We start from the raw sequence: 27,917 nt of genomic DNA on the forward strand, positions 1-27,917 counted from the left end.
ATATGTTATAATTATAATTAATAAAATGCAGAGAGTACAAAGATACCCATGACCCGAGCTTGTGATAGTATTCACCATGTATATCAAAGCCCTAGGCGGAAGGTGAAAAATATCCAAATCTGCTAGTTATATAAACTCAATGGCCACATTATTAGGTACTTCCTATAGCTGTAGCTCATCCACTTCAAGGTTTGACATGTTGTGCATTCAGAGATGCTCTTCTACACACCACTGTTGTAACATGTGATTATCTGAGTTACTGCCACCTTCCTGTCAGCTTGAAGCAATCAGGCCATTCTCCTCTGACCTCTCATTAACAAGGTGTTTTCATCCACAGAAGTGCCACTCACTAGATTTTTATTCTTTTTTTTTACGCCATTCTCTGTAAACTTGAAACATCTACCAATTTTGAGATACTTGAACCACCCCATCATTCACCATCAGTCATTCTATAGTCAAAGTCACTTAGATCACACTTCTTTCCCCATCCTGATCTTTGGTCTGAAGAGCAACGGAACCTCTTGTCCACGTCTGCATATTTTTATGCATTGAGTTGCTAGTGCAAGGTTGCCTGATTAGATATTTGCATTAATGAACAGGTGCAAAGGAGTACCTAATCAAGTGGCCAGTGAGTGTAGAGGTGACATTCAGATTAGGGAAGTAAAGCGGTTTGCGGCACTGCTAGCTAATAAGATAAATTATACATCCTGTGGAGGGCAGTAATACGCCTAGATGCGTCTAAACTGGAAGACGAGGAAGAAGAAAAGAAGAAACAACAACAACAGCAGCAACAGTCAGTCTGGGTAGTGAGAAGCATCAACACGGACATCATGGGAATATAGCCAGGAAAATTGATTGTATGAGGATTTTGTGGGTGGAATATAATTTGGAAAAACGTGTGGTTATCCATTTTGCTGCAGAAAACATATTTAACTGATTCGTGGTTAGATAGTGAAATGAGCTTGTTTAATTGTAATTTTAATTGTAAGGTTGCTGATGGCACAAAGGTTGGAGGTGTTGTGGATACTGTGGAGGGCTGTCTGAGGTTACAGCGGGACATTGATAGGATGCAAAACTTGGATGAGAAGTAGCAGATGGAGTAGAACCCAGATAAGTGTTAAGTGGATTATTTTGGTAGGTCAAATATGATGGCAGAATAGAGTATTAATGGTAAGACTCTTGGCAGTGTGGAGGATCAGAGGTATATTGGGGTCCGAATCCATAGAACGCTCAAAGCAGCTGCACAGGTTGACTCTGTGGTTAAGAAGGCGTACGGTGTATTGGCCTTCATCAATCGTAGAATTGGATTTAGGAGCTGAGAGGTAATGTTGCAGCTATATAGGACCCTGGTCAGACCCCACTTGGAGTACTGTGCTCAGTTCTGGTCACCTTACTACAGGAAGGATGTGGAAGCCATAGAAAGGGTGCAGAGGAGATTTACAAGGATGTTGCCTGAATTGGGGAGCATGCCTTATGAGAATAGTTTGAATGAACTCGGCCTTTTCTCCTTGGAGCGAGGGGGATGACAGGTGATTTGATAGAGGTGTACAAGATGATGAGAGGCATTGATCGTGTAGATAGTCGGAGGCTTTTTCCCAGGCTGAAATGGCTGCCACAGGTTTAAGATGCTTGGGAGTAAGTACAGAGGAGATGTCAGAGGTAAGTTTTTTATGCAGAGAGTGGTGAGTGTGTGGAATGGGCTGCAGGCAATGGTGGTGGAGACGGATACGATAGGGTCTTTTGACTTTTGGATAGGTACATGGAGCTTAGAAAAATAGAGTGCTATGGGTAACTCCAGTAATATCTAAGGTAGGGACATGTTCAGCACAACTTTGTGGGCCAAAGGGTCTATATTGTGCTGTAGGTTTTCTATGTTTCTATGTTTAATTGGTTTATTAAGTTCAAGTTTATTGGTATTTCAACCATACACATGTATACCACCAAATGAAACAATGTTCCTCCAGATGAAGGTACATTTAATTCACACACAACACATAAAGTAATATTACCACAAATAATCTAACACATAATAAGGTATTGAGTATTCAGCACATGAGATGGGATGTTATGTTGAAGTTGTATAAGACATGGGTGAGGCCTGATTTGGAGTATTGTGTGCAGTTTTGGTCACCTACCTACAGGAAAGATGTAAATAAGTTTGAAAGAGTACAGAGAAAATTTACAAGGATGTTGCCGAGTCTGGAGGCCCTGACTTATATGGAAAGATTGAATAGGTTAATACTTTATTATGTAGAAGATTGAGAGGTGATTTAATGGTATACAAAGTTATGAGGGGTTGAGATAAGGCGAATGCAAGCAGGCTTTTTCCATTGAGGTTGGGTGGATATACAACTAGAGGTCATGGGTTAAGGATGAAAGGTGAAAAATTTGAGAGGAACATGAGGGGAATCTTCTTGCTTCGGAGGGTCCTGAGAGTGTTGAACAAGCTGCCAGTGCAAGTGGTGCATGCAAGCTCAATTTTAATGTTTTAAGAGATATTTGGATAGGTACATGAATCAAGGGCTGATTGATGGGAGTAAGCAGTTTAAATAGTTCGGCATGGATTATTTAGGCTGAAGAGCCTGTTTCTGTGATGTACCTTTCTATGATTCTATGGCTTTGAGTTGCATTTATATCACAAGTTTAAAAGCAATTAGTATAACGCTAGTTGTGCTTCATATGTGGTGACACCTGGGTGGCTGCAGAGAGTTCAGTGGTCTCACAGCCTGGAGAAGAAACTGTGTCCCACCCTGAAAGTTCTTGTCCTAATGTTACAGTACCTCCTGCCTGATGATAGGGGGTCAAAGAGATTGTTGTGCAGATGAGAGGAATCATTGACAATGCTTGGGGCTCTACCACACAGCGCTCCTGGAAAGTATCTTAGATCACCTACAGCTGCACAGTTGCAGAGAAACTGCAGTGTAGGTAGACAAATAAAATAACTCAAGTCCACAATGAGTTAATTGTAAGATCAAGAGCTCAGTTTTATCATACAAGAGGTCCATTTACGAATCTGCTAAGGGCAAAATTGAAGCTATCCTTGAGCCTGGAGTTGTATATTTTCAGGCTTTTGTACTTCTTCCCAATGGAAGGGAAGAAGAAAATGACTGGGGTGGGAGGAGGTCTTTGGTGATGTTGACTGCTTTCCCAAGGCAGCAGGAGATGTATATAAAAGGAATTGCATGACCTTGTTCACAAATCACTAAAAATAAACGTTCAGGTAAGGCAAAGCAATATGATAACCTTCAGTGGTAATAGAGGGAATATTATTAAAAAAGTGAAACTCTGCCAATAATATTCTGAATCAGAATCAGAATTAGGTTATTAGGTTTAATATCATTAGCATATGTCATGAAATTTGTTGTTTTGTGGTAGCAGTACATTGCAATTACTAGTAATGGAACTATCAATACAGTAAATATATATACACACATACTGAGGTAGTGTTCATACGTTCATTGTCCATTCAGAAATTTGATGGTGAATGAGAAGAAGCTATTCCTGAAACACTGTGTGTATAATGAGAAGAGGGCATGTCCTGTGTGACGGGCATCCTTAATGATGCGTGCCATCCTTTTTGAGGCATCACCTTTTGAAGGTGTCTTGGATGCTGGAGAAGCCAGTGGCTATGATGGAGATGGCTTAACATCCACTTAAGATGTCCCCCATCTCATTTGATTACCATTCTGATTTTCCAAAGGATCAATTTGGTCCCTCACAATCCTTTTGCTCTTAACATATCTGTAGAATCCTTTAGGATTCTCCTTCACCTTGTCTGCTAAGGCAACTTCATGCCCTCTTTTAGCCCTCCTGATTTCTTCCAAGTCCAGAATGAGGGGTCACAGTTTAAGGATAAAGGGGAAGGCTTTTAGGACCGAGATGAGGAAAAACTTCTTCACACAGAGAGTGGTGAATCTGTGGAATTCTCTGCCACAGGAAACAGTTGAGGCCGGTTCATTGGCTATATTTAAGAGGAAGTTAGATATGGCCCTTGTGGCTAAAGGGATCAGGGGGTATGGAGAGAAAGCAGGTACAGGGTTCTGAGTTGGATGATCAGCCATGATCATACTGAATGGCGGTGCAGGCTTGAAGGGCCAAATGGCCTACTCCTGCAATTATTTTCTATGTTTCTATGTTTCCTTAAGTATTCTCTTACAGTTCTTATACTCCATAAGATTATGAATAGGTTGATTTATTGTGTATTCAGAAATTTGAAGGCAGAGGGGAAGAATCAGTTCCTAAGATGTTGAGTGTGTGTCATCAGGCTCCGGTACGTTCTTCTTGTTGGTAGCAATGAGAAGAGGGCATGTCCTGGGTGATTGAGGTCCCTAATATTGGATGCTGCCTTTTTGAGAAATTTCCTTTTGAAGATGTTCTCTGTGCTGGGGATGCTAATGTTCATGATAGAGCTGGCTGAGTTTGCAACCCTCTGCATGATGTCCTGATGTAAATTTCAGTAGATGTACTATAGAGAGCATTTTAGTTGGTTGCACCACCATCTGATGTAGATGGGCTATTGCACAGGATCAAAAATAACAGCAGGAAGTTGTACACATAGCCAGCTCTATCATGGGCACTAGCCTCCCCAGCATCAATGTCACCTGATAACATTTTTATAAGAAGTAATAGTGTTCAAGCCCTGTCACAGTTGTCGAGCATCCTTCGTTGAGTCCAGACTTTCCACATTGCTCACCAGATGGCTTCCTGGAGATCGTACTTGTACCTCTTGTAACTTTATAGGTCACCAGACTTGCATGCTTCTGATCTGGCCCTCAGCAGATATCAGATTGCATAGTTCAACCAGGGTTTCTGATTGGGGAAGACTTTGAATAATCTTGTGGGGACACACTTATCTACAGCTGTTTTAATGAAGTCCATTTCAACCATGTTGTGTTCATTCTGATTCCTTGATGAGTCCTTGAACTCAGCCCAGTCCTTGGACTTGAAGCAATCCTGCAGCTGCTCCTCTACCTCCTGCAACCACATCTTTGTTGTTCTCATCTCTGGAACTTTGCTATTTAGCCTCTGCTTCTGTGCAGGTAGGAGAAGGAGAGCCAAATGTTCCAATGTACCAATATATGGTCTGGGCATGGAATGGTAGGCTTTCCTTATATTAGGATAACATTGGTCTAGTATGTTGGGACCCCTGGTGCTATATGCTGATGGGAATTGGGCAAAGTTTTCTTCAAAAAGGCCTAGTCAAAATTTCCAACTATGCTTTGAAACGCACCAGGTTGGACTGTTTCTTTCTTGGAGACAGCATCATGCAGTATCGCAAGTACTTGATTATAGTTGGCTGTTGGTGGTATGCAGACTGTGGTCAGGATTATGGGGGAGAACTCCCCAGGTAAGTAGAACAGGCAGCATTTCACTGTTAGGTGTTTCAAGTTGGGGTAACACAAGTTCGGCAAACCCGCACATCCGAGCACCCAGAGTTCTTCATTAAACTCACACCTCCTCCTTTTGCCTTTTCTAAATCAGCAGTTTGGTCCATTCTGTGAATCAAGAAACCTGCAAGTCTGATTGCTGTATCTGACATGCTCAGAGAAAGCCATATTTCAATCAAGCATGCAATTAGAACAGGCTCCCATTTCCTCCTGTTACAGCAATCTTGCCCTCAGGTCCCTAATTTTGTTCTCCAGTAAGTGTACATTTGCCAACAAGATGCTGGCTTTAGGAAGCCTTCTTACTCTGCGTTAAAGCCTGGTTTGTAGTCTCCCCTTCTTGCTTGCTTTTGGCCGTAGCGATGAACCTTCATCCTCTTAAACGTGTCATGCCTAAGAGGTCCGCTGAATTCTTCAGTCGATCATGAGATAGGAAGATCATGAAGTTAACTTGAAAGTGCTTGCTTAGAAGGAAGTGACATGCTTCAGATTACATTGAGAGTAATTCAAAAGGGTGTATTTAACAGAATATTTGGCAAAATTATTTGTAGCCCACGGAATGTTGTTGATGATCATTGACACCATTTTGAATTCTTTGATATTAAGTTCACTTTGAAGTTTGAAATATTTAAATAGATGAATACATAGATGACTTGATAAAGAAATAGATAGATTGTGCAGAAAGAGAGCAAAATAGTGAGTGATTGTTCTTAGGTTTAGGTATGTTGAAAAATCTGATGGCTGAGGGGGAAAAGCTGTTCCTAAAATGTTGTGTGTGTGTCTTCAGGCTGCTGTACCTCCTCATTGATGGTAGTAATGATAAGAGGGCAAGTGCTGAGTGGTGAGTGTCCTTCATACCTTCTTGAGGCATTGCAGTTTGAAGATGCCTTCAATGGTGCAGGGACATGCCCGTGATGGAGCTGGCTGACCATCTGTAACACTTTTGATCCTGTCTCTGTACCAGATGGTTATGCAGTCAGTCAGAATGTTGTCCATGGTACATCTGTAGAAACTCATGTCTCCACTGCAGTTGGAGCCAGCCCTCAAAGTATCTCTAGTGCTTGTCCCAGGCACACTCTGTAAAAGTTGTACATTCTGTGATCATTCCCTGTTATTCTATCACACACACTGATCATTGAGTTTGGCTGTGAGGCATATGGTAACATAGAATAGCATTGGATCTACCACACAGTGCACACCATTTCACAATATTTTCTTTATTAGTATGAGCCTCCTCCCATTTATTCATGTCCTGCCCTTAGAACAGTTCCATTGTGTTTTCAAACCATTGTTTACAGTACTGACTTCTCAGAACTCTCTAGAGGAAGATATTTCTGCCAAGATTTGGACAATACTGGCATGAAACAAAGTCAAGTTTATTGTTGTATGCACAAGTACACGTATGCACAGATGCAATATAAAACTTACTTGGGGGATTGTTTGCTAGTCGGAGAGGGTTTAAAGTAATATGAAAGCAGGACAGTAATCCAGGCAGAAAGACGGAGAAGCAAAGCAGAGGTCAAAGGAAAAGCTCAAAAAAAGTCAGAATTGATACAGAAAGGTCAAGTGCAAAGGACAAAATGGATAGCTGATTCTAAACAGGTACTGAATAGAGGTTCACTTCATCTGTATTCAAAACAAGACCATTGAACTTGTGGCATAGAGCAGTATAAAGGAACATGATTTAGTGGTCATTATGGAAACATAGTGGCAGGGTGGAGATGAATGGAAATTAAATACCCAAGAGTATCAGGTAATAGGAGAGGATAGACAGGAGGTAAGGGAGTTGGGGAAGTAGATTGGGTTGATGATGAGAGACAGTATAGGATCCAAGGAGCACAATTTGAGTCCATCTGGAAAGAGATTACGAATACTAAAGGGAAGAAAGTAAAGCATGGCAGGGAGATGTCTATAGGCCACTAAATAATAATGTCTTGTCTTCTGTGGAGTGAACATGGGATGGCTAGGCTGACTCCAGCATGGACACCATGCCACATTGCTCTCGGCACTCTGGTGCAGCACACTGACCCCAACACCTCTCTCCTGGGCAACTGCAAACATGCGACACTGTGGCTGGAGTCCTAGTCTGTGCTACAGCCAGGGCCCTGCAGCTCCCCTGCCACTTGCCAATAAGCCAGTCAATTGGACTTGCAGCATACAACATTACCAAAAGTCCAACAGGGTGTTACGGGTCTCAGCCAATCACTATTAGACCACACACTGCCTTCAGGAACCCAATCTGGTGCCTCTGATGCAGAGAGTAGTATGATCTGTACTGGATCTGTATGATCCAGCTCTTTCAGCTTCTCTGACAACGAGCAACTCGCTGATCTGGTAGACCTGCAGTACTTTTCAGCACTTAATAACCAGCAAGATTTTACGATCGTAAAAAAAAATGTTCAAAAAGACAATAACACCTTTGGTTGACCCCGTAGAAGCTGTTGTGTCTGAGTAGGCCACCATCTTATCAGAAGCCAGCCTTGGGTTACTAAAGGAATAAAATAAAGCATCAAAAGCTCGTGCAAAGTCACCAAGAGTTGTGCGAAACTGGAAAACTGGGAAAACTTCAGAAAGTAACAAAAAACCATTGAACAAGCAATGAGAAAAGGGAAGATAGATTATGAAATTAAACAAGCACAAAATATAAATACAGCACAGACAGTAATAGCTTCATAAATGCAAACTTCTTTTCAGTGGAAAAACTTCCTTCTATGATCTAGTCTGCATGAGCACACTCTGTACAAAGTGGCTGCTGTTTTTTCTACATTAGGACAATAACTATAATCCTGAGGAAAGTGACAGTAAGACGGTTGGGATGAGCGGAAAAGGATGGGAGGGGTGCCACATAAATGAGAGTCATTCCTTCCACGGAAAACATTTCCTCTGACCCATCCACTTTTTGCTAATTCAGCAGAGCATAACACAAGCCTGGGCCCTCTTAGTGTAGCCCTGAGTCATCTGGGATTACTTAAAACCGATTTACCTTGAAACATGCAGAGTTCCTCTGACATTGGAGGATCAGCTCAGGCCTAACCTACTGCCCGTTATGCCATTGGCGTTTAGGACAACAATGAAGGTCTTCCATCTTTAACAGTGTTCCAGGGTTTCATTCATCATGTCAGTCACTTGGTTTTCACTACTGTCAGTCATGTAGGTCCCAGGTGGAGAATACCATCACGCTCAGATGTAGGAGGATTCTTCTTGGCTGTTTCAATAACAGTTTTGTTTGACCAGTCAGGGTTGTCAGCCCTGAGCTGAACTCCCAAACCGAGAAGACCAGTGAACACTGGCCTCTACCCTCTGATCTGTTTGAAATGGTGACCCAACTAAGAGCCAAAGCATAAAGCCCTGATTCCAGCCGACATAGCTCTCCAGGTCATTGACGCATGCAAGTTTCCAAACCTTATGACAAGGTTGTGGTCCTCTTGGAGGTCTCAGCTTAGGAATATGGAAAAAATCCTTTAAGGCGGCACTGAAACAGGTCAGATTGGACTCAATATCGTGTTTCTGCTCTACAATATAACATTGTTCCATTATCAGCCTACTGGTAGTTAACTTCAAAGCCATTTTGAAGAGGCCTAGAATATGAAAGCAAGGATGTAATGCTGAGGCTTTAAAAGGCATTGGTCGGACCACATTTGGAGGATTGTGAGCAGTTTTCAGCCCGGTATCTAAGAAAACATGTGCTGGCATTGGAGAGAATCCAGGTTCATGAGAATTATTCTGATGAGGATTAGCATATAGATAGATAGATAGATACTTTATTCATCCCCATGGGGAAATTCAACATTTTTTTCCAATGTCCCATACACTTATTGTAGCAAAACTAATTACATACAATACTTAACTCAGTAAAAATATGATATGCATCTAAAATCACCCTCTCAAAAAGCATTAATAATAGCTTTTAAAAAGTTCTTAAGTAGTTTACTTAAATACATTGAGTCCTAACCCCAGCACTTTAACATATCTTACTCCTGGCGGTTGAATTGTAAAGCCGAATGGCATTGGGGAGTATTGATCTCTTCATCCTGTCTGAGGAGCATTGCATCGATAGCAACCTGTCGCTGAAACTGCTTCTCTGTCTCTGGATGGTGCTATGTAGAGGATGTTCAGGGTTTTCCATAATTGACCGTAGCCTACTCAGCGCCGTTCGCTCTGCTACCGATGTTATACTCTCCAGTACTTTGCCCACGACAGAGCCCGCCTTCCTTACCAGCTTATTAAGACGTGAGGCGTCCCTCTTCTTAATGCTGCCTCCCCAACTCGCCACCACAAAGAAGAGGGCGCTCTCCACAACTGACCTATAGAACATCTTCAACATCTCACTACAAACATTGAAACCTATTGAATATTGAAAGTCCTCGATAGAATGGATGTGGTAAAGATATTTCCTATAGTGGGGGAGTCTAGGATTAGTGGGCGTAGCCTCATAATAGAGGGACATCCATTTAGAACAGAAGTAACAAAATATTTCTTTTGCCAGAGGGTGGTGAATCTGTGGAATTCATTGTCACAGGACAAGTCATTATGTAAATGTAAGGTGGAGGTTATAGGATCTTGATTAATCAGGGCATCAAAGGTTATGAGGGAGAAGGCAGGCGAATGGGGCTGAGGGGGATAATAAATCAGTCATGATCAAATGACAAACCAGACTCAATGGACCAAATAGCCTTCGGTCTTCTGGCCTTAACTTCAACAGTTCCACATCTTCTCTCTGACCTCCAAGGCCAACTCTCTTTTCTTTTTCATTAAGATGCACCTTGACATTATTCTCTTTGACAACACTTCTGGTCACCTGCGTGTAGCAACCGGGGTTCAGTTCAGCCTCTATCCATAAGGAGTTTGTAAGTTTTCTTTGTGACTCTCTGGGTTTCCTCCATGTGCTCCAGTTACCTCCCACATTCCAAAGGTGTATGGTTAATTGGTCACATGGATATAATTGAATTGTGTGGGCTCATTCAGCCAGAAGGGCCTGTTACTGTGCTGTATCTCTAAATAAAATAATTATCTCTTCTTGCAAGTTAGTATCAGTTTTTATCTTATTGTGAACACAGTACATAGAAAAGAGAACATGGAACAGTACAGAACAGGCCTTTTGGCCCATAGCGTTGTGCCAAACTAGTTAACTAATTAAACTAGTCCCTAAATATCCTAGACCCTTTATGCTCAATGATCAAGGATCAAGCTGGATTCGTCCGATACAGTACTGTGTAAAGTCTTAGGCACATACGTGTATGTAGGGTGCCGTGCCTGAAACTTCTGCACAGTACTGTATTTGTCAATGTGGCGAGGGGAGCGAGTTTCTACATCCGGCGGGAGCAAAGGATGTCAGGAATGGTGGGGGTGGAACGCCACAGGGGAGGTGTGGGACAGGTGGCAGAGAAGGAGTCCCAGGAGTGGGGAGTGGCACGGGTACAGATGCAACCCAGCCCTCAGATACCAGGCAAGGTCATTTAATTCCAAACAAAGGTTTATTGATCATTATGGAATATCTGTCTTGTGCTTCCCTGTCTTCCTCTTTTCTCAACCATGATTCCTCTATCCCTGCCCCCTTCCCACTCTCAATCCACAATAGAGACCAATACCAACATCATGCTTATCATCACTCACATATATCGAGACATTTGTTTTTTGTTGTGTCTGCAGTACAGGGCAATACATAAAATTACCTCAGTTTTGTGCAAAAGTCTTAGGCGCCTGGCTACAAAGAATGAAATAAAAGTAAAGTTAGAGGTTACAGTACAGATATGAAATAAAATGTGCATAAATACATAAATACCAGCATGCATTTGCAATGTAAACAGCTTTATAATAAGTGTTTAAAAAGTTTACAGTGTAGTGACTGAGGTAATAGATAGAGGGGAGTGGGGTTTGCTAAATAGAATGGTTGATTAGATTAACTTGCTGGGGTAAGAAGCTTTTTAAGATAGCATTTAGGTTTGTTTTAATAGCCCCAATGCCCCAACCAATGCAGATAATTATGTTGTACACCTTTACCATTCTATCCACTTGTGCCCTTCTTCACCAGCCTACCTTGAAGCAAAGGACCTGCACACCAAGATCCCTCTGCACATCAGTGCTCCTAAGGGTCCTGCCATTTGCTATATATTGTACTAGGACATGGGACGTAGAACAGTACAGCACTGGAACAGGCCCTTCAGCCCACGATGCTGTGCCAAGCCAAATACATCCGTAATTGTATGGCCAACTAAACTAATGCCTTATACCTACACAATGTCCATTTTCCTCACATTCATGTGCTTATCTAGTGTCTCTTCAAAGTCCCTAATGTATCTGTCTCTCACACCACTCCAGGCATCCACCAATCTCTGTGTAAAAATCTTCCCCCTCACATATCCTTTAAAATTGCCTCCCTCACCTTAAATGGTCATAGAGTCATAGAAAAGTACAGCATGGAAACAGGCCCTTTGGTCCATCTAATCCATGCCAAACCACTTCAGAGGCCTTCTCCCATCAACCTGCAGCAGCACTGTGGCCCTCCATACTCCTACCATGTGCGTATCCAAACTTCTCTTAAAAGCTGAAATCGAGCTTGCATGCACCAGTTGTGTTGGCAGCTCGCTCCATATTTTCATGACCCCTGAGTGAAGAGGTTTTCCACATGTTCCCCTTAAACTTTTCACCTTTCAACTTTAACCCATGACCTCTGGTTGTCATCCCACCCAACCTCAGTGGAAAAAGTCTGCTTGCATTTCCTCTATCTACACTCCTCATAATTTTGTATACCTCGATCAAGTCTCCCCTGAATCTTCTACATTCCAAAGAGTAAAGTCCTAACCTATTCAATCTTTCCTAATAACCTATGTTAATCTTTCCTGATGTTAGACATTATAACTCTGGGGAAATGATTCTAGATATCCACAGTACTCTAACATGTCACTTATTTATTAATGCCTTGGCTAAGAGAAATAATTCCTTGCTTTGTTGTTCAGGGTATTCATAATTTTCCACATGGCTGTCCCTTGCTTAGCTTTTATGTTATCTTTTATTAGGCCATTCACCCATTTAGTCTGCTCTGCAATTTCATTATGGCTGATCCATTTTTCCTCTCATCCCCGTTCTCCTGCCTTCTCCCCATAACCATTTATGTCCTGACCAATCAAGAATCTATCAACCTCTGCCTTAAATTCATGTAAAGATTTGGATTCCACAGCTGCATGTGGCAAAGAATTCTACAGATTCATCACTCTCTGGCTAAAGAAATTCTTCCTCATCTCCATTCCAAAAGGACGCCCCTCTATTCTGAAGCTGCATCCTCTGGACTAAGACTCTCCCACCATTGTAAACATCCTCTCCACATCCACTCTATCAAGGCCTTTCACCATTTGATGGGTTTCAATGAGGGCATCCATCACTCTTCCAAATTCTAGTGAAAGGAGACGCAGAGCCATCAAAACTTGAAGTTTAAACTCTAACCAAGTGTATTTGCTTAAATTGTCATCTTTTACACATTGGTTATTTGTTTGTCTTTGTTTGTGTGGAGTTCTCCATTGATTCTATTGTGTTTCTTTGTATTTACTGTGTATACCTGCAAGAAAATGAATCTCAGTGTTTTATATGGTGAACTATATGCACTTCGATAATTAATAAATAATTTACTTTGAACTTTGTTTGCCATGAAGTCGGGTCACTGCGTTGCTAGTCCAAGCTTTTGGGGCACTAGTTTACCAATTTAACAACAGCATAATCTATTTCACTGTCCCTCACATTGAACACCCACAGCATGGAATAAAATGCTTGTATTGTGCTGATGGAGATGTGGGCATTCAGATCAGACTTTAAGCTCCATTTTCTCTCTAGTTGATGTAAAACATCCCATGGAATTGCTCCAGTTTTACTAATTCACATTACCGGGTTGTTCCCATACTGCAGTTTATGGGAACTTGCTGTGTGTTAACTCGTTATGAATGTCAGTCAAGAAGGGGACTTTTTCTTTCTTTCATTCTTTCTTTCTCTCTTTTTCTTTCTTCTTCTCTTCCTCTGCTCTGATTCTTTCTTCCTTTTTTTCTTTCATTCTTCTTTCTCTCTTCCCTTTTTCTTTTTCATTTACTTTGCCTAGATTTTAACGAGAAAATCTTGGAAACAAGTCCAACAACAGTCTATCAATCAATAACCATAATGCCATAAGATACAGGAGCTGAATTAGACTATTTGGCCCATCTCTCTGCTTCACCATTCAATCATGGCTGAATTTTTAACCCCATTTACTTGCTTTCTCCCTGTAACCCTTAAGCTCCTTACCAGTCAAAAACCTATCAGTCTCTATCTTAACTACACCAAATGACATGGCCTTCACAGCTTTGACTGACAAAGAATTCCACAGCTAAATCTTCCTCTTGCAGAAGAAATTCTAAAGGGACGTCTCTTTATTCTGAGTCTGTAGCCTCAGATCCAAGGTTCTCTCACCATAGGAAACATCCTCTCCACATCCACTCTAGCTTGGCCTTTCAATATTTGATAGGTTTCAGTGAAATCTCCTTTCATCCTTCTACACTCCAGCATGTACAGACCGAGACCCTCAAACAATCCTCCTAAGTTAACCCTTTCACTCCTGGGATAATTTTCTCAACCTTCTCCCAGGCCTACACAAAAAACTTCAGAAACGGGGCCCAAAGTACTCATAATATCAAAATGCTTTCAGTCTAGTGCAGTAATGAGAAAGTGCTGCACCAAGCAGTGGAGCAGACTTGATGGCCCAAATGGCCTGATGTTTTGGATAAGTTCTCAGTCTGAGGCTCCCTCTGCCTCCTCAACCTGATTCAAGATGCTTGTGATGATTTGCATTGTGGACATCAGAGGATGTAGGCTGGGACTGTGAGATAGAGTTAGCTAAAAAGTATAAGGACAACAATGTTGAAATCATATTTTTCAGTCAATTATCTGGTTTGTTTTTGTGACAGTTTTCCCAGCTGGTATTCTCCAGCCACCTTTCTTTAGTAAGTCACAGCCGACTGCATTGAACTATGGAGCCATTGGTACGATCATAGGCCATGAATTCACCCATGGATTCGATGACAGCGGTAAGAGAAAAGCATTGACGACAGCTCAGTGAGAATATGAGTTTGTGGCCTTTCTGTTTTTTTTACTGACCATCTGTGCATTTGGTGCAGGTCGTAACTTTGACAAAGATGGCAACCTGCTGGATTGGTGGAGCCAGCAATCTGCAGAAAATTTCAAAAACCTCTCGCAGTGCATGGTGTACAAGTATGGGAACTTCTCGTGGGATACGGCAGGCGGACAGCATGTATGTTTAATCTAAACGCAAGAGATTCTGCAGATACTTGAAATCCAGAATAACGCACACAATGTGCTGGACATCAACTCTTTATTTCTCTCCATGAGATAGTGCCTGACCTGTCGAGTTCCTGCAGCATCTTATGCATGTAAACTTTGTAGTCATTGTGGTTTTGATTAATACTGCATGCGGTGATTAACTTTGAATACTGGATCATTAAGCTGAGGATTAAGGCAAGTGCTGCACAGATGATCCCTATGTTTGTTCTACCATTTATTTGGACAATTGCTGATTTGATCATAAACACAAGAGATTCTGCAGATGCTGCAAACTTTGATGTTGGGTGAGACTAAAGCTAGAGATCATGGGCTAAAGGTGAAAGGTGAAATGATTAAGGGGAACATATGGGGTAACCTTCACTCAGATGCTGGTGGGAGTGTGGAATGAGCTGCCAGCAGAAATGATGGATGCTGGTTTGTTTTGGACATTTAAGAGAAATTTAGATAGGTACATTAATGGGAAGAGTATGAAGTGGTGTGCTCCTCCAGGTACGGGCCAATGGGACCAGGCAGCATGGACTAAAAGGCCCCACAGGACCTGTTTCTGTGCTGTCATGTTCTATGACTCTGATCACTTCATAACAGGTTCTGTGCTTTCCTTGCATTTGGTATGTAGTTTCTCTCTGCAGAAAATTCAGAATTGTTCCGGGAGATATCCACCCAAAATATCTTCAGAAATGTTGGTGGAATCATTGAGTTCACTGTTTCTGATGCACAGGGTTTGTTGCCCTGGCAGCACAGGAGATTACAGGGAGATTTAATAGTAATAGAAAACCTACAGCACAATACAGGCCCTTCGGCACACAGAGCTGTGCTGAACATGTCCTTACCTTAGAACTAACTAGGCTTTTCCCATAGCCCACCTTTTTTTCTAAGCTCCATGTAGCCATCCAGGAGTCTCTTAAAACACCCTATCGTTTCTGACTCCACCACTGAGCCAGCAGCCCACTCATCAGGATTTAGTTTAAAAAAAAACAATTGCTTCCAGACTGGAACTCTCAAAATTAACAAAATACAAAGACTTAAACACAAGAGGTTCTGTTGAGGCCTGAAATCCAGAGCAACACACGTAAAATGCTGGCTGGGCACAGCAGGTTAGGCAGCGTCTATGGAGGGAAATAAACAGTCAATATTTTGGGCGGAGATCCTTCATCAGGATTCTTTGCTCTGTAGGAAGGTCCTACAGTGTGGAAATATGTCCTTCAGCCCTGTTCCTCCATGCCAGCCAAGATGTCCATCTAAGCCAGCCTTTCTCTACTTTTTTACCCTGGAGGAACCCTTGAAATAATTTCAGGTGTCAGAGAATCCCTGTGCTCACAGTATGTTAATGTGATCAGTAAACTGGAGATATAATAATCCAAAAATAATTCCCAATGCACTTGAGAAGAGAATGAACTTTTATCCACCATCTCTTGAAAAAAACAGGTAAACTTAGCTTACCTTTCTTGAAATTAATCTTACCTTCTCTGTAATACATTTTAAAAACTCATAAAGCAAACATAATAAATTTCTGTTAAATAACTGGCTTACAAATGCTGCAACATGACAGTTATTGATGAAATCTGTTGACTCATCAACCTGGATAGAGAAGCTGTTATTTTTCAGTTTATCACACAGAATCTTTTCTGCATCATGTGACATGTCAGCAATACGTCAGCTTATCATTTGAGAGTGAAACCTTTTCAATTTCATGTATTGCATTTTATCCACTATATCTTTACACGCTGGCATTATTAGCTTCTCACCAATTGTGTGATTTCCTTTTCCGGGTAATAAGTTCTGCTACCAAATAACTTGCTTCCTGAATTTTTTTTTCACTGACTGTGACATTAGTAACAAAAGCTTTAGTATGTATGGCTTGAGATTCCAATAGCCATTTAAAATAATCAGCACTTTTATGTGTCATATGGCTGTGATTTGTAGTTAAGTGTCTTTTCAATTTGGCTCTAGTCTTTTCATTGTTGCATTTGTAAGTTGTTTGTCACAGACTAAGTATGTTAGAATAGGAACAGGTTGGAGCACCAGTGCATGTAAAACCCAATATGGAGCTCACTAAATCTACAACTTTCTATAAATACTTTCAATCCAGTGTAGTATTCTCCCCATACCAGACAGTGATGCATCCTTTCAGAATGCTCTCCACGATACATCTGTAGAAGTTTTTGAGTGTTTTAGGCTACAAACTAAATTTCCTCAAGTTCCTAATGGACTGTAGCTGCTGTCTTGCCTTCTTTATAGCTGCATTGATATATTGGGACAAGGTTAGATCCTCAGAGATCTTGACAGCCAGGAGCTAGAAATTGCACACACTCTCCATTTTTGATCCCTCCATGAAGATTGGTTTGTGTTCCCTCGTCTTACCCTTTCTGAAGTCCACAATCAGCTCTTTCGTCTTACTGATGTTGAGTGCAAGGTTGTTGCTGAGACACAACTTCTCTAGTTGGCATATTTCACTCCTGTACGCCCCGTCATCTCCATCTGAGATTCTGTCAACAATGTCTGCATCATCAGCAATACTGCTGAAATATAGAAACATAGAAAACCTACAGCACAATGCAGGCCCTTCGGCCCACAAAGTTGTGCCGAACATGTCCCTACCTTAGAAATTACTAGGCTCATCTATAGCTCTCTATTTTACTAAGCTCATGTACCTATCTAAAAGCCTCTTATAAGACCCTATCGTATCTGTCTCCCCCACTGTTGCTGGCAGCCCATTCCACACACTCACCACTCTGAGTAAAAAACTTACCCCTGACATCTCCTCTGTACCTACTCCCCAGCACCTTAAACCTGTGTCCTCTTGTGGCAACCATTTCAGCCCTGGGAAAAAGCCTCCGACTATCTACATAATCAATGCCTCTCATCATCTTGTACACCTCTATCAAGTCACCTCTCATCCTCCATCGCTCCAAGGAGAAAAGACCGATTCACTCAACCTATTCTCATAAGGCATGCTCCCCAATCCAGGCAACATCCTTGTAAATCACCTCTGCACCCTTTCTATGGCTTCCACATCCTTCCTGTAGTGAGGCGATCAGAAATGAGCACAGTACTCCAAGTGGGGTCTGACCATGGTCCTATACAGCTGTAACATTACCTCTCAGCTCCTAAATTCAATTCTACGATTGATGAAAGCCAACACACCATATGCCTTCTTAACCACAGAGTTAACCTGCGCAGCTGCATTGAGCGTCCTGTGGACTCGGACTCCAAGATCCCTCTGATCCTCCACACTACCAAGTGTCTTACCATTAATACTATATTCTGCCATCATATTTGACCTACCAAAATGAACCACTTCACACTTATCTAGGTTGAACTCCATCTGCCACTTCTCAGCCCAGTTTTGCATCCTATCAATGTCCTCTGACAGACCTCCACACTATCCACAACACCTCCAACCTTTGTGTCATCAGCAAACTTACTAACCCATCCCTCCACTTCCTCATCCAGGTCAGTTATAAAAATCACAAAGAGTAAGGGTCCCAGAACAGATCCCTGAGACGCTCCACTGGTCAGCGACTTCCATACTGAACATAACCCGTCTACAAGCACTATTTGCCTTCTGTGGGCAAGCCAGTTCTGGATCCACAAAGCAATGTCCCCTTGGATCCCATGCCTCCTTACTTTCTCAGTAAGCCTTGCATGGGGTACCTTATCAAATACCTTGCTGAAATCCATATACACTACATCTACTGCTCTTCCTTCATCAATGTGTTTAATCACATCTACAAAAATTGTTATCAGGCTCGTAAGATATGACCTGCCCTTTACAAAGCCATGCTGACTACTCCTAATAATATTATACCTCTCCAAATGTTCATAAATCCTGTCTCTCAGGATTTTCTCCATCAACTTACCAACCACTGAGGTAAGACTCACTGGTCTATAATTTCCTGGGCTGTCTTTACTTCGTTTGTTGAATAATGGAACAGCACCCGCAACACTCCAAACCTCCAGAACCTCTCCCGTCCCAATTGGTGATGCAAAGATCATCGTCAGAGGCTCAGCAATCTCCTGCCTCACCTCCCACAGTAGCCTGGGTACATTTCATCCAGTCCTGGTGACTTATCCAACTTGATGCTTTCCAAAAGTTCCAGCACATCCTCTTTCTTAATATCTACATGCTCAAGCTTATCAGCCTGCTGTAAGTCATCACTACAATCACTAAGATCCTTTTCCATAGTGAATACTGAAATAAAGTATTCATTAGGTACCTTTGCTATTTCCTCCAGTTCCATACACACTTTCCCACTGTCACTCTTGATAGGTCCTATTCTTTCACATTTTATCCTCTTGCACTTCATAGCTCCAATAAGGGACTGAAGGTGTTATATTTGAATGCATGTAGTATAAATAGAAAGGAAAATGATCTTGTAGCACAGTTACAGATTGGCAGGTATGATGTTGTGGGCATCACTGAATCACAGCTGAAAGAAGGTTATTGCTGGGAGCTTAATGTCCAAGGATACACATTGTATTGAAAAGACATGCAGTTAGGCAGAATGGGTGGGACGGCTGTATTTGTAAAAAAATTGAAATCAACTCATTAAAAAGAGCTGACAGGATCAGAAAGTGTAAAATTGTTCTGGGTAGAGCTAAGAAACTGCAAGGATAAACAGACCCTGCTAGAAATAATATACAGACCTCCAAACAGTTAGTAACGGAATGGTCTACAAGTTACAATGGGAGATAGAAAATGCATGCCAAAGGCTACAATATGCATGTGGAATTTTAATGTGCAGATAGTTTGGGAAAATCAGGTTGGTGCTGGATCCTATGAGGGGGAACAGTATGGCTTTTTAGAGCAACTTGTGATTGAGCCCACTAGGGGACTGGATTTGATTAGAGAGCTTAAGGTAATAGAACCCTTAGAGGAAAATGATCATTATATAATTGAATTCACTCTGAAATTTGAGAAGGAGAAGCTAAAGTCAGATGTTTCAGTATTACAAACAAGGGAAAATCTGCAGTTACTGGAAATCCGAGCAACACACACAAAATGCTAGAGGAACTAAGCAGGCCAGGCAGCATCTTAAAAAAAAAGTACAGTTGACACTTTGGGCCAAAACCCTTTGCAAGACTGGAGAGAAAAAGCTGCGGAGTAGATTTGAAAGGTGGGGGGAGGGGGAGAGAACCACCAGGTGATAGGTGAAACCTGGAGAGGGAAGGTTGAAGTTAAGAACTGGGAAGTTGATTGGCAAGATGAGGTGAAAGAGGGAAAAAGGGATGGGAAATGGAGAAGGGGTGGGGAGTGTTGGGGGGCATTACCCGATGTCTGGAAGTTTGAGAAATCGATGGAGGTTGGAGGCTACCCAAAAAGAATATAACGTGTTGTTCCTTCAACCTGAGTGTGGCCTTATTCCGACAGTGGAGGAGGCCATGGTTGAACATATCAGAATGGAAAAGGGAAGTGGAATTAAAATGGGTGGCCACTGGGAGATCCCGCTTTTTCTGGTGGACTGAGCATTGGTGTTCAGCGAAGCAGTCTCCCAATCTACATTGAGTCTCACTGATGTACAGGAGGCCACACTGGGAGCACTGAACACAGTATGTGACCCCAACAGGCTCACAGGTGAAGTGTTGCCTCACTTAGAAGGACTGTTTAGGGCCCTGGATGGTAGTAAGGAAGGAGGTGTGGGGCAGGTGTAGCACTTCTTCCGCTTGGAAAGGTAAGTGCCAGGAGGGAGATCAGTCGGGAAGGATGAATGGACAAGGGAGTCACATAGGGAGCGATCCCTGTGGATAGCAGAAAGTGGGGGGAAGGGAAAGGTGTGCTTGGTGGTGGGATCCCGTAGGAGGTGGCCGAAGTTTCGGAGAGTTATGTGCTGGACGGGTTGGCTGGTGGGGTGGTAGGCAAGGACAAGAGGAACACTGTCCTTGGTAGGGTCACGGAAGGATGGAGTAAGAGCAGACGTGCATGAAATGGAAGAGATGCAGTTGAGGGCAGCATTAATGGTGAAGGAAGGAAGCCCCTTTCTTTGAAAAAGGAGGACATCTCCTTTGTTCTAGAATGAAAATACTCATCTTGAGAGCAGATGCGGGGGAGACAGAGGAATTGAGACAAGAAATCATGTGGGATGATGTGTAGTCTAGGTCGCTGTGAGAGTCCATGGGTTTGTAATAGACATCAGTAGATAAGCTGTATCCGGAGATACAGACAGTAACTTTACTTCATCCCTCTCCTGCCAGGTTTCATCTATCACCTGGTGGTTCTCTCTCCCCTCCACCTTTTGAATCTACTCCTCACCTTATTTTTTCCCAGTCCTGCTGAAGGGTTTTGGCTTGAAACATCAACTGTGGAGTAAAGGGAATTACAGAGGCATGAGAGAGGAGCTGGCCAAAATTGAATGGAAGCGGACACTAGCAGGGATGATGGCAGAACAGCAATGGCTGGAAATTCTAGGAGCAACTTGGAAGGCACAGGATATATACATCCCAAAAAGGATTTATATTTTGAAAGGCAGATGATACAACTGTGGCTGACAAGAGAAGTCAAAGCCAACATAAAAGCCGAAGAGAGGGTATATAATAGAGAAAAATTAGTGGGAAGTTAGAGGATTGGGAAGCCTTTAAAAACCAGCATAAGTCAACCAAAAAGTCATAAAGAAGGAAAAGATGGAATACAGAGATAGGCTAGCCAATTATATTAAAAAGAATAGCAAAAGTTTCTTCAGATACAGGGTATATAAAGTGTAAAATAGAGGCAGAAGTAAATATTAGACTGCTTGGAAATGATGCTGGAGAGATGGTAATGGGGGACAAAAAAATGGCAGACAAACAAAATAAGTATTTTGCATTAGTCTTCACTGTGGAAGACATTAGCAGTATGCCAGAAGTTTGAGAATGTCAGGGGGCAGAAGTGAGTGAAGTGGTTATTGGGAAACTGGAAGGTTTGAAGCTAGATAAGTCACCCACACTAAACGGTCTACACCACAGAGTTCTGAAAGAGGTGGCTGAAGAGATTATGGAGGTATTGGTAAGGATCCTTCAAGAATCAATAGTTTCTGGCATTGTTTTGGAGGACTGGAATATTGCAAATGTCACTTCATTCTTCAAGATGGGAGAAGGGCAGAAGAAAGGAAATTATAGCCTGTTAGTCTGATCTCAGTGGTTGGGAAGATTTGTAGTTAATTGTTAAGGATGTGGTTTAAGGGTATCTGGAGGCACCTGATAAAATACGTTGGAATCAGCATGGTTACCTTAAGAAAAAATCTTGTCTGACAAATCTGTTGGAATTCCTTGAAGAAATAACAAGTAGGATAGACAAAGGGGGATCAGTGGATGTTGTCTGCTTGCATTTTCAGAAGGCCTTTGCTGAGGTGCCACACATGAGCTGTTAGTTAACAGCCCATAGTATTACAGCAAAGATACTAGCATTGGCTGACTAGCAGGAAGCAAAGAGTGTGAACAAAGGGAGCCTGTTCTGGTGTTCCACAGGGGTCTGTGTTGGGACCGATTCTTTTGACATTTTTTTGCCAACGTTTTGGATGATGGAATAGCAGATGGAATACAGTGTTGGTACGTTACTCGCTAAATGGAGAGAAAATTCAGAAATCTGAGGTGTAGAGTGACTTGGGAGTCCTTGTGCAAAATTTGCTGAAGGTTAATTTGCAGATTTAATTGATGGGTGAGGAAATCAAATGCAATGTTAGCATTCATTTCAAGAGGAGAAGAATATAAAAGCAAGAATGTAATGTTGAGGCTTTATAAAACACTGGTGAGGCCTCACTTGGAGTATTGTGAGCAGATATGGGCCCCTTATTTATGAAAGGATGTGCTGACCCTGGAGAAATTTCAAGGAGGTTCATAAATATGAAAAGCTTATCATATGAAGATCATTTGAAAGCTCTGGGCTTGTATTCACTGGAATGCTAAAGAAACAAATATCACTGTGATGATTGTATGCTCTAGTATCAATTGTTTGGTGACAATAAAGTATAAAGTATAAAAAAAGTATAAAAAAGAATGAGGGGGGGAATCTCATTGTAACATATTGAATGGTAACATCAATTGAATGGATGTGGAGAGGATGTTTTCCCTCATGGGGCAGTCTGGGGCCAAAGGGCAAGTTTCAAAATAGAGGGACGTGCATTTAGAATGGAGATGAGGAGGTATCTATTTAGCCAGAGCATGGTGAATCGGTGGAATTCATTGCTGAAGGCAGCTGTGGAAGCTACGTCATTGGATATATTTAATGCAGATTCTTGATAAGTCAGGGTATGAAGGGATATGGGGAGAAAGCAGGAGATAGAGGCTGAGAGGGAATTGCAGATCAGACTCAATTCCTTCTTATCCTTGTACCCTGAGGCTGTGCCCTCTGGTCCTAGACTCCTCCACTTTTGGAATAATTTTCTTGTGCTTCCTGGCTGAAGTGTTATTTGTTCATTTGTCGCACAGTTGTTAAAGGAAACGAGCTTTCCTTGGCTGTGTCAGGTAACTTGAGGTTAATCAGTAAAGATTTAACAATTGACTCAAACAGGCTATGGAAAGTTGAAGATAGTTCTCTTCATGAATAATCAGGGTAGGACATACATAGCGAGTGGTAGGGCACTGAGGAGTGCTGTAGATTAGAGGGGTAATTCCTTGAAAGTGGCATCATAGGTAGATAGGGCCGTAAAGAGAGATTTTGGCACATTGTCCTTCATAAATCCGAGTATTGATGATAGGAGTTAGGATGTTATGTCATTGAGGCCAAATTTAGAGTATTATTGTGGCCATGTATCTACAGGAAAGGTTACAATAAGATTATTGATAGAATCAATAAGAATATTATTGATTTCATCAATAAGAGTGCAGAGAAAATTTACAATGATGTTGGTAGGACTTGAGGACCTGAGTTACCGGGATGGGTTGAATCAGTTAAGACTATTCCCTACTGCATAAGAGAATGAGGGGAGATTTGAATGAGGTATACAAAATGATGAGGGATATACATAGGGTAAAAACAAGTGGGCTTTTTTTCATTAAGAACTGGAGATCATCAGTTAGGAGTTAAAGATCTAAAGGTAAAATGTTTGAGGGGAACTTGAGGGGGAACATCTTCACTCAGAGGCTAGAGTGTGCAATGAGCTGCCAGTGTTGGATAGAGGTTTGATTGCAAGAGAAATTTGGATTGGTACATGGATGGGAAAGGTATAGAGGGTTATGGTTGATGGACTAGACAACTCAGGTGTTTGACACAGACTAGATGGGCCAGAGAACTAAGTTCTGTGCTGTAGTGCTCTCTTACTGTAGGACACTAACATCCTTTCCCCACTCCACACCCACAGCCAGGTCTGGGTAGTTTTTAAGGGAACATGTTCCAGATTTTCACTCCCTTCTGTTGATGTCTGCTCCTTAACAATCTTACTGAAGAGGCCTGGCTCTTAATTAAAGATTCTGCCCTCCAGATTCCCCTCACAGGTGGAAATATTTACTACCTTATCCAATTCATCTTAAGGCTTTATAAAGCATTGGTGAGATAGACTGCCTTTGGAGTATTGTGAGCAGTTTTGAAGTGCTTATCTCAGAAAGGACGCACTGGCATTGGAGAGTTTACAGAATATGTTCACAAGAATGAAGAGCATTTGATGGCTCTGGTCCTGTACTCACTGGAGATGAAAAGAATGAAGTGGGGATTCTCGGTATAGAAGGATATCTCTTTAGAGTAGAGATAAGGAAGAATTTCTTTAGCCAGAGAGTGGTGAATCTGTGGAATTTGTTGCCACAGATGGCTGTGGAGGCCAAGTCATTGGGTAGAAACCAGGATACTGGAGTTGAGCGGGGTAATAAATCGGCTACGGTTGATTAGCAGAGTGGACGCAATGGGCCAAATGTTATAAATAATTAAAGCCATCACCACCTTTTCACTGAAGGCGAGTTCAGGCTATACAAATGCGCACCAGAGTCCCTGTGTATCCTGGTCTCTCTCTGATGAATGCACATTGAACCCACTCCTGCCTGAGACACAGTGGCCATACATTAGGGGTAGGGTTGAACACTAGTACCACAGGAGAGGGTGGTTGGTGTGTGGAACAAGTTGTCAGAAGAAGTGGTTGAGGCAGGCATAATAACAGCATTTAAGAAACATTTCAACAGGTACATGGATGGGAAACATTTAAAGCAGGGTTTCCCAACCTCAGGTCCATGTACCCCTCTGTCGATGGTAGGGGACAATGATATCGGAAAGGTTGGGCCCCCCTCGTTTAGAGGCTTTGGGCCAAAAGGGCCCTGCTTAGATTCGCTTCTTGGTTGTAATGGAGGAGCTGAACTGTGAGCCTGTTTTGGTACCCTACACCTCTATGATTCTGTGTAATGAGAACACAGCTGTGGCTGTTTGAACTCTAGTTTCTCCTGCAAATAAAGGCTACACACTCTCTGGTTCTCTGTCGCACTTCCTTCTCACCCACTATCAGAGCTTCTTCTTTCTTGTGAGACGCAAATTCACATCGTGAGAAAATGGTCATAATGGATGCATCAGAAAGAATGCACAAAGGTTGAATAATCCTCAGATTCCACCATCTAATTTATTTACTTTTCTTATCCAATTACAGCTCAGTGGTCTAAACACCTTGGGAGAGAACATTGCGGATAATGGAGGCATCAGGCAAGCCTTTGAGGTAGGGGGCAGCTCTTTTGTTATGGCAACAACTTGCATGTAATGTTGTAAATGTCTCCTCAGATCTTACAAGAGATGCTGTATCAATCAGTGTTGATTTGTTTATTTGTTCATGGATGTGAATATCACAGGTAATTGTCACTCTCAGTGACCATCAGTGATGGCCCTCTAAATTACTGGGTCATTTCAGAGGTTAACTTGGAGTCAGCTCTCTAGAGCAGACTAGGTAAGGGAAGAGACTTACTTTCCCTTGGAGCATTGATACGGAGAACACTACAGCATGAATACAGGCCCTTCAGCCCAACCAGTCCATGCTGGCCATCTGCCCACCCAATTTCCTGTGTTCAGCCCATATCCCTCCCATCCTTGGCCTTCCATGTACCTCTCCAAGTGCCTCTTAACTTAGTAGTATACCTGTGTCAACCACTTACTCTAGCAACTCATTAAAAAAAACTCACCATGCTCTGCGTAGAAAATGTTGTCCTTCAAGTCTCTTTTATAGCTTCTTCTCTAAATCTTTGCCCCCTAGTTTTGGGCTACCCTATGCTGAGGAAAACACTGTTCCTTTCCACGTTATGTATTTCTCTCATAATCTTAAACACTTTTTTTTTGGGATTACATCCTCCCCACCCCTCATTCTCCTGTGCTCCAAAGAATAAAGACCAACCCTGGCTAACCTCTCCCTTTAACTCAGCCCTCTAGTCGACATTAAAGCTCAAAATAAATTACTATCAAAGTACATTCATATATGTTACAATATACTACCTTGAGATTCATTTTCTTGCACGTATTCACTGTAGTACAAAGAAATAGTGTAGTGTCAATGAAAAGTTACGTACAAAGACAGGCAATCAACTAATATGCAAAAGACAACAAACTGTGCAAAAACAAAACAATAAATAAATATATTATACCAACAACATAAGTTGCAGTGTCCTTGAAAGTGAGTCCATCAGATGACTTTTTATTTATTTTCAAGATTCAAGGTTCAAGATTGTTTAATGTCATTTCCAGTACACAAGTATAAAGGAGAATGAAATAATTGTTACTCCGGATCCAGTGCAGCACAAAAAAACACAATAAGATAAGGAACACAATAATTAAAAAACAAATTTAGTATTAATATGTAAGATAGTTTATATACATAGAATGATTGTATGTCCATCAAGTGACATTAGGCATAGGTGACACAGATAAGAAATGATAAAGTAGTTGTGGTGGTTTATTGGATGGCTGTGCTGATCAGCCTTAAATGGATCAATTCCTGACATCAGTATTTTTAATTCCAGACTTATTTAATCCTGAATTTGATTCCCTGAATCGTGAATTTTGATACTGAATTTGATTGTGATTGGCACGTGAAACATGGCGACACTTGTACTTGCCAGAACATATTCGGATTGTGTTGGTCATTGACGAAAACAATGCTTTGCACTGTGTGGTTTGATATATATGTGACAAACAAAGCTAATCTTTATTTGGTGAGGAAGGCAGATGCAATGTTAGCATTGCTTTCAAGAGGACTAGAATATAAAAGCAAGGATGTGATGTTGAGTCTTTATAAAGCACTGGTGAGGCCTCACTTGGAGTATTGTGAGCAGTTTTGGGCCCCTTATCTTAGAAAGGATGTGCTGAAACTGGAGAGGGTTCAAAAGAGGTTCACGAAAATGATTCTAGGATTGAATGGCTTGTCATATGAAGAGCATTTGATGGTTCTGCACCTGTATTCATAGGAATTCAGAAAGTTGACCTCATTGAAACCTATTGAATGGTTAAAGGCCTTGATCGAGTGGATGTGGAGAAGATGTTTCCTCTGATGGGAGAGCTTCAGACCGAAGGACATAGCCTCAGAATAGAGAGGCATTCTTTTAGAAAGGAGGAATTTCTTTAGCTGGAGAGTGGAGAATCTGTGGAATTCTTTGCTACAGGCAGCTGTGGAGGCCAAGTTACACCCCATCCTTGTTATATGCGTCTTCAGACAATGCGGATTTACAGTTATGCATCAAACCTATTTCTACCAACTTCTCCTTATATGCATCCAAAACTCACAGTTATGCGAGGATGTTGGGACGAGAAGCACTGCTTTCCTGCCAATACAAGTCACGTGTGCACACCTCACAGTCTCACTCCTGTCAGTCTTTCATTGGTTTTGGCAGCTTGTGGATGTGCGATCTTGTGCTCTTAAGCTTTTGTCGTTATTATGTACGGTGCACTGATTTTGTGCTTGAAATATTTAACTATGCCTCCTAAGCGTCCTATGTCAAGTCCTGGGTCATCAGCCAAGCGGCAGAGAACCACTTTAACACTTGAAAACAAGTTGGAAATTATAAACAGGGCCATGTCAGGTGAAGGTTCTGGGATGTTAATTTGGCCTGGGTGAGTCCACGATCAGAAACATAAAGAAAAATGCTGAGAAAATAAAAAGCGCAGTGATTGATTCAACACAGGTGTCTTCAAAGATTGTTACCAAAGTGCGTAACCCGATTAGATAGATAGATAGATAGATACTTTATTCATCCCCATGGGGAAATTCAACATTTTTTCCAATGTCCCATACACTTGTTTTAGCAAAACTAATTACATAAATTACTCAGTAAAAATATGATATGCATCTA

The 27,917-nt window shown here is 41.8% G+C and overlaps 1 protein-coding gene across 6 annotated transcripts in view; it reads left to right on the plus strand.

Annotated features, from left to right (window-relative positions):
- LOC140725765 (neprilysin-like) overlaps positions 1-27,917 on the plus strand; it is a 306,429-nt gene that overhangs the window by 258,452 nt on the left and 20,060 nt on the right. For all 6 annotated transcript variants that reach the window (XM_073041648.1, XM_073041645.1, XM_073041644.1 and 3 more), the window contains exons 18-20: positions 14,309-14,428; positions 14,519-14,652; positions 25,238-25,303. In XM_073041648.1, coding sequence (XP_072897749.1) covers positions 14,309-14,428; positions 14,519-14,652; positions 25,238-25,303 — 320 coding nt within the window. The remainder of the gene's footprint in view (positions 1-14,308; positions 14,429-14,518; positions 14,653-25,237; positions 25,304-27,917) is intronic.

The sequence above is a fragment of the Hemitrygon akajei genome, chromosome 3 (assembly GCF_048418815.1).
Source record: "Hemitrygon akajei chromosome 3, sHemAka1.3, whole genome shotgun sequence".
Taxonomy (NCBI): Eukaryota; Metazoa; Chordata; class Chondrichthyes; order Myliobatiformes; family Dasyatidae; genus Hemitrygon; species Hemitrygon akajei.